This window comes from Elgaria multicarinata, chromosome 17 (assembly GCF_023053635.1).
Source record: "Elgaria multicarinata webbii isolate HBS135686 ecotype San Diego chromosome 17, rElgMul1.1.pri, whole genome shotgun sequence".
Taxonomy (NCBI): Eukaryota; Metazoa; Chordata; class Lepidosauria; order Squamata; family Anguidae; genus Elgaria; species Elgaria multicarinata.
The window spans coordinates 1,211,017-1,224,691 of record NC_086187.1 but is presented as its reverse complement, the minus strand read 5'-3'; the positions used below and the strand labels follow the sequence as shown (position 1 = coordinate 1,224,691).

The 13,675-nt window shown below is 46.9% G+C and overlaps 1 protein-coding gene across 1 annotated transcript in view; it reads left to right on the top strand.

The window, feature by feature from the left end:
* The window catches only part of GNPTG (N-acetylglucosamine-1-phosphate transferase subunit gamma), an 81,544-nt gene extending 79,674 nt beyond the window's left edge, over positions 1–1,870 (top strand). The window contains exons 11-12 of the mRNA XM_063143333.1: positions 1,508–1,661; positions 1,747–1,870. Of these exons, the coding sequence (XP_062999403.1) occupies positions 1,508–1,629 (122 nt within the window). The 3' untranslated portion in view covers positions 1,630–1,661; positions 1,747–1,870. The remainder of the gene's footprint in view (positions 1–1,507; positions 1,662–1,746) is intronic.
* Positions 1,871–13,675: the final 11,805 nt, after the last annotated feature.

The following is a 13,675-nucleotide window of genomic DNA, read 5'->3' as shown; positions in this document are numbered from 1 at the left end:
AGAGGAGGGCCAGGATCTCTTCTCGATCCTCCCGGAGTGCAGGACACAGAATAACGGGCTCAAGTTAAAGGAAGCCAGATTCCAGCTGGACATCAGGAAAAACTTCCTGACTGTTAGAGCAGTGCGACGGTGGAATCAGTTACCTAGGGAGGTTGTGGGCTCTCCCACACTAGAGGCCTTCAAGAGGCAGCTGGACAACCTCTGTCAGGGATGCTTTAGGGTGGATTCCTGCATTGAGCAGGGGGTTGGACTAGATAGCCTTGTAGGCCTCTTCCAACTCTGCTATTCTATGATTCTATGATTGAGCAGGGGGTTGGACTCGATGGCCTTGTAGGCCCCTTCCAACTCTATGTATCTATGACTAGACTGGACATTCTATCCCGAGCAGATTGCTTATTTGGGAGAGCAGTCTTGTCTTCAGTTCTTCATTTATACACCAACCCACTACCGGTAAGAACATAAGTGCCATGCTGGATCAGACCAAGGGTCCATCTAGTCCAGCACTGTGTTCACACAGTGGCCAACTAGCTGTTGACCAGGGACCATCAAAGCAGGACACGGTGCAACAGCACCCTTCCACCTGTGTTCCCCAGCAACTGGTGCTAACTCCTGTATCTTAGGCTTACTGCCTCAGATACTGGAGGTAGCACATTACCATCACGGCCAATAGCCGTGGATAGCCTTCTTCTCCAGCAATCTATCCAACCCCCTTTTAAAGCCTTCCAAATTGTTGGCCATCACTACATTTTGTAGTAGTGAATTTGTGAGCTTATTAGTCATCCATATGTGTGATGCACAGAGACCATAAAGAAGAAGGACAGGTTGCTTATCTGTAACTGTTGTTCTTCAATTGGTCATCTGTGCATTCACACAACCCACCCACCATTCCTCACTTCAATGTCAGTATATTTATATTGATACCAAGGTTTGTTAGCAGTTCCTCAGTACCAAGACCGCAATGGGGTCTCAGGTGAACTGGGGAATCGGGTAGGAACTGTCCTAAGCATGCACAGTAGGATAGTGGGTGAAGGGTTTCCACCAAAATTCTCAACTATGGAAGGTTCCCAAATTGAAGTTCCGCACAGTGTGAAAATGCTAATTTGGGGGGGAATTTACACAAATACAGCAACTTTTTAAAAAATTCCATCGATGAGTGGACAATGGAATGGAAGGTGCCTGACAATCAGCTTTACACAATCTGTACATCCCTATTACACACACATGCAGCCCCAACCCCTGAGCCAGCATCATGTGTGACCCTTTGGGCTGAAAATAAGGTTGTAAACAGGAACCAGCCAATGCCTCAGTAAAGCCATGCAGAATACAATATATTAATGGAAGTTCAATCATAGCTAATTAATACTTCTCAATTTGGGGGAAGAGTTGTTGTTTAAGGGTTCAATTCTGGCACCTCTGGGTAGAGCTGGGAAACCCTAAAACTCTCAAGCAGTGCTGGCCTAGATGAACTAATGGTTTTAAGGCAGCTTCCTATTTTCCTATGTTCTAGTTGAAAATGATGATGATAACCACATCACTCAAACACTTATGGTAGAAAAGCCATCTCTAACCATTGTTTCTAAGGCTGATCAGTTACATGGTGATACAGGAACATGGATCGACTCCCTATGAAGGAATTCACTTGGTCAACTTACTTAGCTTTGGTAAGATTATTTAATTCATGTTATATGATTCTCTATAACCTTAAAAGAGGGAACAGACTTACATTCCCAAAAATATTCTCTGCAGGTCAACGTCTGATGCAAATCTGCTACCACTTTGGAATTCTTTTCATTATCACTCTGGTGTGAAGACTACTGGGATGCTCATTACTGCTATGGAATAAAAATGAATTTTGGCCTGTAGGAACACATCTTGGAACACTGTCTGCTTCCTTCATAACAGAGAATGGTATATGAAAGGCTGTCTTGGACTAGCTTCTTTTGTTAGGCACTCTCAGTTAGGCCTAATTGCTCCTGTGCTATGAAGCCTACAAACACCAACTTACCTACCTATCTCATTTTTCTGAAAATCCTTATGAGGCTGCCACTTAGCAATGGTGTTCTGACTATATATTTTGTAGTGGCAGATATTCCTCTAAAAGTTTTGGGATTCCAGAAAGGTTACAGTGTCTAAACACTGTAACCTTTCTGGAATCCCAAAACTTTTAGAGGAATATCTGCCACTACAAAATATATAGTTTTTGAGGGAACCCTAAGGCTTCCCTTAAAAACGGCTAGTAAAGGGGTGAGGAAAACCATAGGGATGTATAAAATTATGCAAGTGTGGGAAAAGAATTCTCGCTCATCCGGTGAAGTTGAATGGTAAGAGATTCAGGACACTGAAAAGGAAGCACATTTTCATCTAACATATAAACTATTGCCCAAATGTAGAACAGGAGGAAATAGGCTTGGTAGAACATGATAGCCAATCAAAAAGGCCTAAGTGTCATAGCAAAAGGTGCACATGCTTGATGCATCTGGGGAGGGATACCATGTAGCCGCGTTTCTATGCAATTCTTAGAAGCCTCTGAGCCAAAATGGGAGCTTTGGAGTGCTTGGTTTTAAAAGAGGACCTAGACATAGTGGGCATTACAGCAACCTGGTGGAACGGAGATAATCAATGGGAAATGGTCATCTCTGGATATAAACTCTACAGGAATTACAGGGAGGTTTTGCTCTATACATCAAAGAGGCCTTGTGTCACCAAAACTAATTTAGTGCTAGGAACGTACTATGTCTCTCAGACCAGAATGCTCAGGGTGACCTTGAGATGGAAACCAAACTCAGGGAAGCCTCCAAATGAACAAGTGTTCTAATGGGTGACAGTTATGGGTAAATTCATTGAAAACATTATTAAAGATAAAAAATAAGCATATATAGAAGGATAATCCCTGCTGAAAAAGAATCAACATGGCTTCTGCAGAGGAATGCAATGTCTCACTAACCTTTTAGAGATCTTTGAGAGTGTAGGGAGGGGTGATGTGATAGACCTTGTGTACTTGGACTTCCCAAAGGCTTTTGATAGAAGTCCCTAACCAAAAACCCCTGAGCAAACTTAGCAGTTATGGAGAGGTTCTCTTATGGATCAGTAACTGGTTAAAGAACAGAAAGCAGAGAGTGGGAATCAACGGTAAATTCTCCCAAATGGAGGAAAATAAATAGTGGGTACCACGGGGACATGTAATAGAACAAATGCTTTTCAACCTGCTCATAAATGATATGGAATTAGGAATGAACAATAAAGTGGCCAACTTTGCCAATGACACCAATTATTTAGAGTGGCTAAAACAAAAAGGAATTGTGAGGAATTCCAAAATGATCTCTCCAAGCTGGGAAAGTGGACATCCAAATGGCAGATGTGGTTCAATGTGAGCAAGTGTAAAGTGATGCATTGGATCAGTGCATCCCTCAACTTCAGTTTTCATTCGCTATTCTCACCTAACTGAACATCTGACCTGCATGCATTGTGGAAGCGATGTGTAATGAATGTCTGAGCTGCAGGTCTATCACAAGAGAAGCAGACATTCTTTTGTACTTGTGTACCTTCTGACCTCATGCAGGGAGCCTCGTTCCTGCTTACCATGCTTTCACCAGCTGAACATTCTGCCACTTTTTATTTTATGTAGCCTGCAGTCTTTCCAGATTACCTATGCAGGTGCACTTGTAACAGGACAGATGCCACTCTGCTTTGTATTGGTATAGTTCTTATGGTGTTGTATTGCCACAAAATTCTGCCAACAGTTTGTAATTACCATCTTCATGTTTATGTTGCATTTTTACAGCATTCAGTAGTTCATTTGTAGATTTTGAGTTTTCAACCAAAGCCTCCTTTTGTTGTTCTTGACACAACACATACAGTTCAAAGTCTGTACCAGTCATGCGTTTGCATTTGGATGATGAAGGCTGATCAATAAATCCATCCATAGCTCAGGTATATTTGCTACCTGAAACATACAAAGATAAAATTACAACACAATCAATATGACAGTAGTATAGGCTTATAATCCAAAAATTGTTAATATAATAACAGAGGTACAGTGGAAATTGCTGATTTTGGTGTTATGATTGTTATTCAGTAGCTCTTTGATCTTTAAAATGAGGCCTTATAAATTAAAATCTGTCCACTTGTTATGAAGATATTGATGATTTAGTGAACATTGAGGGCGGCCACCTTGATGATATCAATATCATATGTCACACACCAGTTACACAATGGAAATTATTGTTATTCTATGGCTTCCTAATTTATTTTTTATATGAGACTATATAAATTAAAATCTGTCCACTAATTATGGAGATACTGATGGTTTAGTGAATTTTGATGGTGTCCATCTTAATGACATCATCAAAACTATATGCCACACCCTGTAGAGAGACACCATGGCAATCCTGTATCTAAATGTAGTTTCTGATCAAATAAAACCAACCACTTATTTCTTTCCAAAATTCTGCCCCAAAATTATATATGCTCCCCTACAAAAAAGGCCAAGAAGATAGTTGATCCACTTAAACATTGTACCGCCAGTAATCTCAAATGTGAGCAGGATGGGTCCAACTACTGATGTAATCGTTCACCTGGAAGATGAGTATGGGGCATCAGAGTTGTGCATATAAATAAATCATAAACAAGGGTGAAACCTAAGACAATGTAATCTGCTGTGGAGGCTTCACAATGATGCAGCTAAAAGGGAGCCGCTGAAAGGATCCAGGTCTGATGTTGTAGATAAGAAAACAATAGTGCACAAATTTAATCGATTTGTTATTCCCTCCGTTTGCCCAAGTAGCATAGATCCATCTGGCACACAGTCTCAGACATTTCTATTAATGATTATAGAACCAATAATAGAATAGAGTTGGAAGGGGCCTACTAGGCCATCCCCTGCTCAATGCAGGAATCTACCTTAAAGCATCCCTGACAGATGGCTGTCCAGCTGCCTCTTGAATGGCTCTAGTGTGGGCCACGACCTCCCTAGGTAATTGGTTCCATTGTCATACTGTTCTAATAGTCAGGAAACTTTTCCTGATGTCCAACCAGAATCTGGCTTCATGTAACTTGAGCCCATTATTCTGTGTACTGCAGTCTGGGACGATCAAGAAGAGATCCTGACCGTCTTCTGTGTGACAACCTTTCAAATATTTGAAGACTGTGATCATGTCTCCCCTCAATCTTCCCCAGACTAAACATGCCCAGTTCTTTCAGTCTCTCCTCATAGGGCTTTGTTTCCAGACCCCTGATCATCCTCGTTGCCCTCCTTTGAACACACTCCAGCTTGTCCACATCCTCCTTGAAATGTGGAGCCCAGAACTGGACACGAGGCCTAACCAGTCCTAAAACAGTACCTCGTGTGATTTCGAAGCTATATTTCTATTAATGCAGCCCCAAATAGCATTTGCTTTTTTTGCAACTACATCACACTGTTAGTATTGCTAAGCCAAGGATCCCCCATCTTGTAACTGTGTATTTGATTTCTTTTTCCTAGACGTAGAACTTGGCATTTATCCCTATTAAATTTCACTTCCCCATAGGGAAACATAGGACAGAACTTGTCCATAGAGAAACCATATTTGCCCATAGGGATTTATTGCAAAGCACTTGCCCATAGGGAAACATAGGACAGAATTGTCCGTAGAGAAACCATACTTACCCATGGGGATTCATTGCAAGACACTTGCCCTTAGGGTTAGTTTTTTTTTTTTAGGTTTTTATTGAACAAATCTGTCCACCTGGCTTCAAGTGTACACCCGTACGCAAAAACGCATTACAAAGCGGCTGTTCCCCGTCTTCCCCTGACTAATACAGAGTCTGGTGCCTGTCTTGCTTGCCGTCTAATACATAGGGCTGTGCACCACCACCTCGAACTGCTTCGGATTGATCCGACCCTCCCTGATCCACTACGGATCCAGAGCAAGATTCTGAGGTCCAGATCGAGATTCAGCCTTCATTTCGCCCCCACTTCCCCACTTACTTGCCTCTGTGGTGGACAGCGGAGGTAAGTGGGGACAAGGAGACAAAATGACCATATACGTCCCCCTCCCCCTCCCCCCTTACCTGGCTTCACTGTCTGCCACTGCACAGACCACGGTGGCGACGGGTGGCAGAGCCAGGAAAGCCCCCTTCCCACTTACCTGGCTCCATCGCCGCATGGACAGTGGTGGCGCCGGAGCCATGTAAGCCCCCCTCCCTCAATTTACCTGAGTCCATCGCGGGCGGGTGGCGGCTTCAACTGCGGCCCAGGCCTCAAGGCGGCCCAGGCCATGGCCTGTTTCCTCCTTGAGGCCTGGGCCTCAGTTGAAGCCACCACCCAGACCGCGATGGACGCAGGTAAGACCCCTGCCCCCTTACCTGGCTCCGCTGCCGTCACCGCATGCAGCGGAGCCAGGTAAGCCCCGCTCCCCCCACTTACCTGCATCTGGAGCTTCAGAACACTGAATTGCTTCGGAACGGTCCGAACCACGCCACACCGATCCGGGCCTCCACCAATCCACTTCAGAACTGGCCTGCAGAGGTCCGGATTGGCCCGCTCTGCTTCAGATTCGGGGATCCGAAACAGAGCAGAGCACAGCCCTACTAATACATAGTCCTCCTATGCTTTATGTTCTTTGCTCTTGGTTCCACACACCCCTTAGGTGATCGGTGGTGCCAGGTTCCCTGCCTTCCATGGCCAGAGTCGCCTCCGCTGCTGTGATGGGAGCCTCTCCCTCTCCTGCTGACTTAGTACCTCCAGCTGGCTGCACACCACTGTCACAGAGCTGGTGGTCTCGCACTCGGTGTGCATCTTGATCTTGAAGCCCCTCTGGAAACCCAGTGCCAGCAAGACATACAAGTTGACCAAGTGAACTGTCGCCCAAGGCACCTCCCAGCATCTCCCCAGCTGCCCTTCTCTCCCCCTCCCTCGGCTGCTTGACTCACAGCCCAGCACCCACCTTGGCGGCTCCTGACCCCATGTGATACTTTGCCAGGGCTGTATGAGCAGGCCTGGCCAGTCCAGCGCCTCCATGATTTTTTGTCCACAGCTACCGCGAGGCTGGGCACATGCTGAGCACATGCTCAGTTGTCTCCCACTGCATCGTGCCTGTCAACACTGTGAGGTCCTCGCATTGCAGCCGTATGCACAACTCTGACTCCCTTGACCCCCTGCGCCACAGCTGGCATCCCTGCACATTCAGCACATGGTGGTAGAGCTGCCATTGCAGCTCCCACAGCAAGTAGGGCACCTGCCTGTTGCGGAAGTACTCAATGGCCCCCCTTGTCCTTCCCCGTTCCTCTTCGAGATCCCACAGGTCCCACAGCTGCGCCCTCGCCCTCCTGCTGCTGCCTCATTCATTTGCGCTCAGCTGTCCGCTTCCTGGCCTCCTCTTCCTTTTCCCTGAGCATGTCCCCATAGAGCCGGCGCCTCAGATGCATGATCTCTCCCCTTCCTCCCACCCTGTCTCCTCTGAGCGGCTGTGCTGAGATCTTGCACTGCCACATACACCCTGGCCAGATAGTTGGGCCCCGTCGCCTTCATGGATTGTGTCACCACATAGTCCCTGTGGCCACTCTCCCACCAGCACTTGGGCCACTGGCTTCTCCTCCATCCCCTCTCGAAGCCCTCCATCCAGAAGTGCCTTTCCTGCTCCCCCGCCCGCACCCAACACCCAAAATTGTTGGCCAAGAAGGCCGTCAGCAGTGCCGGGCCCACCGTCGGGAAGGCCAGTCCACCATGATGCATGGGCCGATGTGTCAAAGCCCTGGCCAAGGGAAACATCTTCATGCCCCACAGGAAGATAAAAAGGCTGGCATTGACATCCCAGATGATCTGCTCCAAGGCCGGGTAGATGGCCGCCAGGTTGGCTGCTGCCAGGAGCAGATACATGCGCACATACAGCGCCCACTAGTAGAGGTTCAGCCGCCACTTCTTCTACCACGCCACCTTCTCTCCTACCCTCTCCACCCAGTCAAGCCACTTCTTCTGCCAGCTGTAGCACTGTACCGAGAAGTGGATCCCCAGCAACTTGATGTGCTCTTCTTTGTCCTGCCCCCTCCCCTGCTCTCGCTGCCCCTCCCCACCTCCTCCTCCATCCCTCTTCCTCTTTGTACCCTAACCCGTACAAAGCAATCTGAATTAGGGGCACACATTCTGTGTTGTTTACAGGGTTGTCCACCAAGGGTTAGGAGGTAATGCAGCTCCCTCTTTCCACCATTGGTGAGGGAGCAAAGTGAAATCACTGAGCAAAACTGTTTACCTGTCACCAATGAGGAATGTGAAATGTGAGGTGTATGGAAACTTCATTTGAAGCCCAGGGGGGAAATGAAGTGAAATATATCTGTCTCATAAAGAAGACTCATGCTTTGGTGTCTTTTGTTTTGGCTGTATGATGTGCGAACGAGCGAGTGAGCTAATGATGTCATCTCTTATCCAGCGGATGCTTTTCATGGTTTTGCTTCATTTTCCCATGTTGTAAGATCAGGACTCCTACGCTGCAACTCAGGAGTTCCTGCCCCATTTTCTTCGTCTCTGTCTTAATCGGCCCCCTGAGGTGAACATTCCTCCCACCTTGCCCATGAGAATCAGAGTTGGTTCTGAATTCCAGCTTATCCCCTGTGCCATTGGGTTATGAATTGGAAGGGGCAACAGGAAGTGGGGAATGGACCCGTGTGCTTGGGAATAAACATTGATGGCTGGCAGGGCTATAATTGCCTCTCAACAGGTGGAGATTTTCCAGGTGAAGGGATGGGGAAAGTTTCTCCCACTAAATTTTGGCACAGTAATTAAAGTTGGTCACCAGCATTTCTAAGGGAAACCTTCCCCTGACAATTCCTCTGCTGAACTTAATCTGCCTTATTTTAACCCAGAGAAAGTCAAGTCCAAACATCCAGTATGCAGCACACATGGCCCCCCATCTGCTCCCACCTAAGCAGCAATTGGGTCTTGGGTTAGATGGGAGATTCTAACCCAATGGGAGATTCAAAGGGAGATAAGGAAAGCCGGGGTGGGTGTGTAGTGCCAGCAGGAGGCTGGCGGGGGGGGGGGGGGCTGTTGTGTGCTTGTCTCTTTAAACAACCTTTCTCTGGGCACCCTTTTTGCCTCCCTTGCGAGCGTCATAAAAGCGACAGAATTAAATCAGCTTTAAGCATTACCTCACTTTTGTCATAGTTGTCAGTTTCCTGCTGCTGCTCCCACACTGTCAGAACTCTAGAGGAGAACTGCATTGGGTATGATTTATTTCTGTGATAAGATCTTGACTTGAATGGACTGGATGACTTGAATAGCTAATTAAACAAACAGTTAATCTCGGTGAAATTTTGCCTGTTTACACCAAACCTATCCTATCCAACCATTCCAGCTCTCTCCTAAATCCTAGACTTTGGGTGGGTGGTGGGAGGGGACTCTTTACAATGGGAGAACTTCTATGCTGGTATCAAAATACCAGAGAAGGAAGCACAGTTTGCTGCCTCTCTTGCTATGTCCACACATTAGTCCCAGAGCCAGACCAGGATGTATTTACCCTGGTAAATATTTGTGAATATTTTTTGTTTATATATGACATAAGTGTCTCAGAAAATTTATTTATTTATTTATTGCATTTTTATACTGACCAATAGCCGAAGCTCTCTGGGCAATTCACAAAAATTAAAACCATTCAAAGTATCAAGCAAACAGTATAAAAACATATAAAATATAATAGAAAAGCACAACCAGGATAAAATCAGCAGCAGTTCATGAGCAGATGTAACTCCCAACAGGTGTGTGTTGGAGGATGGGGGTAGGAGAAGCAAGCAGCAAGAGACACTGTGGAATTCTACTGCCTCTTGCTAGCTAGGCCCTTAAATACCTGTAAATGGGTTTAGGGGTTAAGGGGTTAGGGTTAGGTTTTTATTGAACAAATCTGTCGCATTAAAAAACAGCTTTCCCCGTCCTCCCCTGACTAATACAGACTCTGGTGCCCATCTCACCTGTCATCTACGCTGCTACGCTGGTTTCCTTTCGGTTCCACCTCTCCGTCAGGTGATTGCCGGTGCCAGGTTCCCCGCCTTCCATGGCCATAGCCATCTCCACTTTTGCGAGGGGAACCTCTTCCTCTCCCGGCGACTGAGCACCTCCAGCTGGCTGCACACCACTGCAGCATGATGCCTGCAGCATCACATTGGGTGCGTGTCCTGATCTCATACCATCTCTGGAAGCCCAGCACCAGCAACACATACAGGTTGACCAAGTGGACCGTTCCCCAGGGCACCTCCCAGCATCTTCCCGGCTGCCCTTGCCTCCCCCGCCCCCCCCCCCCCCCCGGCTGCTTGACTCGTGGCCCAGGCACCCCTCCTGGTGGCTCCTGCTCCCACGCAATACTTTGCCATGACTGCATGAGCAGGCCTGGCCAGTCCAGAGATTGTGCAACCTTCTCCCACAGCCACCTTGAGGCCTGGCATGTGCTAACGATGTGCTCGATGGTCTCCTGCTGGATTATGCCTGTCCATATGGCGAGGTCCTGGCATCGCAGCCACACACACGCCTCCATCTCCTCCGACCCCCTGCGCCACAGCTGGCATCCCTACACATTCATCACATTGTGGTAGAGCTGCTCCCACAGTGGGTAGGGCACCTGCCTGTCGCAGAAATACTCAATGGGCCCCACCTTCCCCTCATTCCTCTTGGAGGTCCTGAGGTTGGCTGTGAGCCACGCCCTCCCCCTCCTGCTGCTGCTGTCTCTTTTGCTTATGCCCTGCCCTTTGCTTCCTGGCCTCCTCTTCCTTTTCCCTGAGCATGCACCCGTAGAGCCGGCGCCTCAGCTGTGCAATGCTCGTCCCTCCTTCCTCCCCTCTGTCCACTGTCCCTCTCTCTCCTCTGAGCTCCTGCGTTGAAACCTTCCACTGCTGCACTGTCTATGTCCTCTAATGCCTAAGATCTATCTATCGATTCTTTATCCCCCTCCCCTCTATCTTGTTGTTTCTCTTCCCTTTCCACCCTGTCCGACCATAAGGATACAGTGGGTAACCATTCACACCTCTCGCCTTTTTGTACATTTCCTTCTGTCCCTCCCACTATCATGCTCTCACTGGTTTCCGGGGGCATCACCTCAGCGATAGCACCCTGTTTGAATAATTGTGCCTGTCTGCCCCGTCCTTCTGTTCCTTCGTCTGCATCCTCCTCCATATCCTCCGTGTCATCGTTCCGATACCATCCGCTCCATTGTTCCTTTCTCCTCATTTTGTCTGATGTAGGCGTCTCCTCCAGATGCCCAGTTTGAAGATTTCTCGTCACGGTAGCAGCAGTGATGTCTTTTTAATGTTTTTGAAGAGCTTTCCTTTGTTTAAGAGATACTGTTAGTTCATCCAGCCATGCCCGATAGGTCCCCACTACGACGAGGGCATCCGGGTCTTCTATCTTTTTCCAAATTAAAGGCCCGATCCCTCTTTTCTCCAGCACTTCCCAGTGCCTATACATCTCCTGAAGCGTCCTAAGCATTTCCATTTCTTGTAGCCAAAAGGGCATTTTCTTTTGGGAAGTGCGGGATTTTTGCATGATCAGGATTTTTTAGATGACCTGTAACGCTAGGGACCTCGTTTTGGCAAGGGGTTGTCTTGTCTTTTTGTAAACTGCCCAGAGAGCTTCAGCTATTGGGTGGTATAGAAATGCAATAAATAAATAAATAAATAATTTTCCAATAAGGCAATGATTTTATCCTGGCTATATTTTTTGAGTTTGTGTTCTGTCGGGGCTGCTGACAACGCTATATGTGCCACTAAAAAGCCCCACAATTTTAAACTATCATCTTCCTGAAAGGGATATTCCTGGATCCACAGAGACATTATTATTTATTTATTTATTTATTTATTACATTTCTATACCGCCCAATAGCTGAAGCTCTCTGGGCGGTTCACAAAAATTAAAACCATCATAAAACAACCAACAAGTTAAAAAACACAAATACAAAATACAATATAAAAAGCACAACCAGGATAAAACCATGCAGCAAAATTGATATAAGGTTAAAATACAGAGTTAAAACAGTATAATTTAAGTTAAAATTAAGTGTTAAAATACTGAGTGAATAAAAAGGTCTTCAGCTGGCGACGAAAGGAGTACAGTGTAGGCGCCAGGCGGACCTCTCTGGAGAGCTCATTCCACAACCGGGGTGCCACAGCGTGGCCTGTCCCGGCGCGGCCGCAGCGACAAGCAAGCAGGCATCGAGGCGGGCGGCGCGGCCTGGCGCAGCCCGTACTGGCACGGCCGCAGCGGCGAGGAGAAGCAGCGAGGCGGGCAGCCCGGCATGGCCTGGCGCGGCCCGACCCGGCGCAGCCTGGTGCTGTGCAAGTGCCACCCGCCCGCCGCCGCTTGTGGCAAGGCAACGGGGGGGGCAGAACAAGCAGTGGGGGGGGAAGCAGCCTGGTGGCGGACCAAGGTGGTCATCAGGAGGACAAGGGAAGCCATAAGGGGACAACCTGGCAGGGCAAGGCGTGGGCCGGTCAAGCGGAAGCGGAAGGAAGGCGGAGGACATCCATCAGCCACGCACCAGGCAGCAGCAGGACACGAGGTGAGGAGGGAGGAGGCAACTCTGCAACGACAACGACAACGTGGGAAAAGGTAGGACAAGGCAAGGCCACCATCCTCCCTAATTTGGCATGGGGGTGGTGATAATAATAATAATAATATAATATAATAATAATAAAATATAATAATAATAATAATAATAATGGTGAGGTGGAGGGGGGAGAGGCTGGGACGCAGGGCTAGGGAAAGGCGGGGGGGAGGCTAGAGCTTGAGAGAGGGGCTTCATTGCTTCAGCCACTTTAAAATGGCTATTTTACAAGTTTTGTCCCTGAAAAATGGAAATTATTATTATTATTTATTTATTTATATAGCACCATCAATGTACATGGTGCTGTACAGATAACTGGTGATGTAATGCTAAAAATGCTCCTTCTCTTCCATTTGTCCATATTTTTAAAGTGCTAAATACAATGAAGTATATTAAAGCTCCTCTGAGTGTACACAGAGTGTGTTTCCATTATTATTATTATTATTGCAGGACTTTTCCCCATGCTAGATGGCTGGGCTCCCATGCTGGATGTGTGGGGAAACAGGTACATTTGACCAAGGCTTGGGGTCCAGGGAAACTAGCCCAGGTTGCAAGACCATGCAAACTTATTTCCCAGTATCTACGTGTCCAGATAATGGGTGGTGATGCTAATAAAACTCCTTCTGCTGGTGATGTGATAATGGGTGGTGATAATGTTAAAAATGCTCCTTACAATCGTTAGATTGTAAGCCTATGCGGCAGAGTCTTGCTATTTACTGTTTACTCTGTACAGCACCATGTACATTGATGGTGCTATATAAATAAACAATAATAATAATAATAATAATCTTGCTGTTGATAATGGGTGGTGATGCTATAATAAGGCTCCGTCTCTTGCATGGTGATTTTAATATTAATAAGGCTGCGTCTCTTGCCGGTGTTGTAATGCATGGTGATTTTAATATTAATAAGGCTCCGTCTCTTGCTGTTGATGCTGATAATATGATATTAATAATGCCAGTTATCCTTTACTTTTCCACGCCCTAATATAATTCCTTGTGCCATGGAGATAATAGATTAGCATTGAACCTGCAAAAACCATTATCTTTAATGGAAACTGCTCTGGGCCTTTAAACCCAGTAGCTATGCATTGCATTGCAAATGCAAGATCAAAGTTA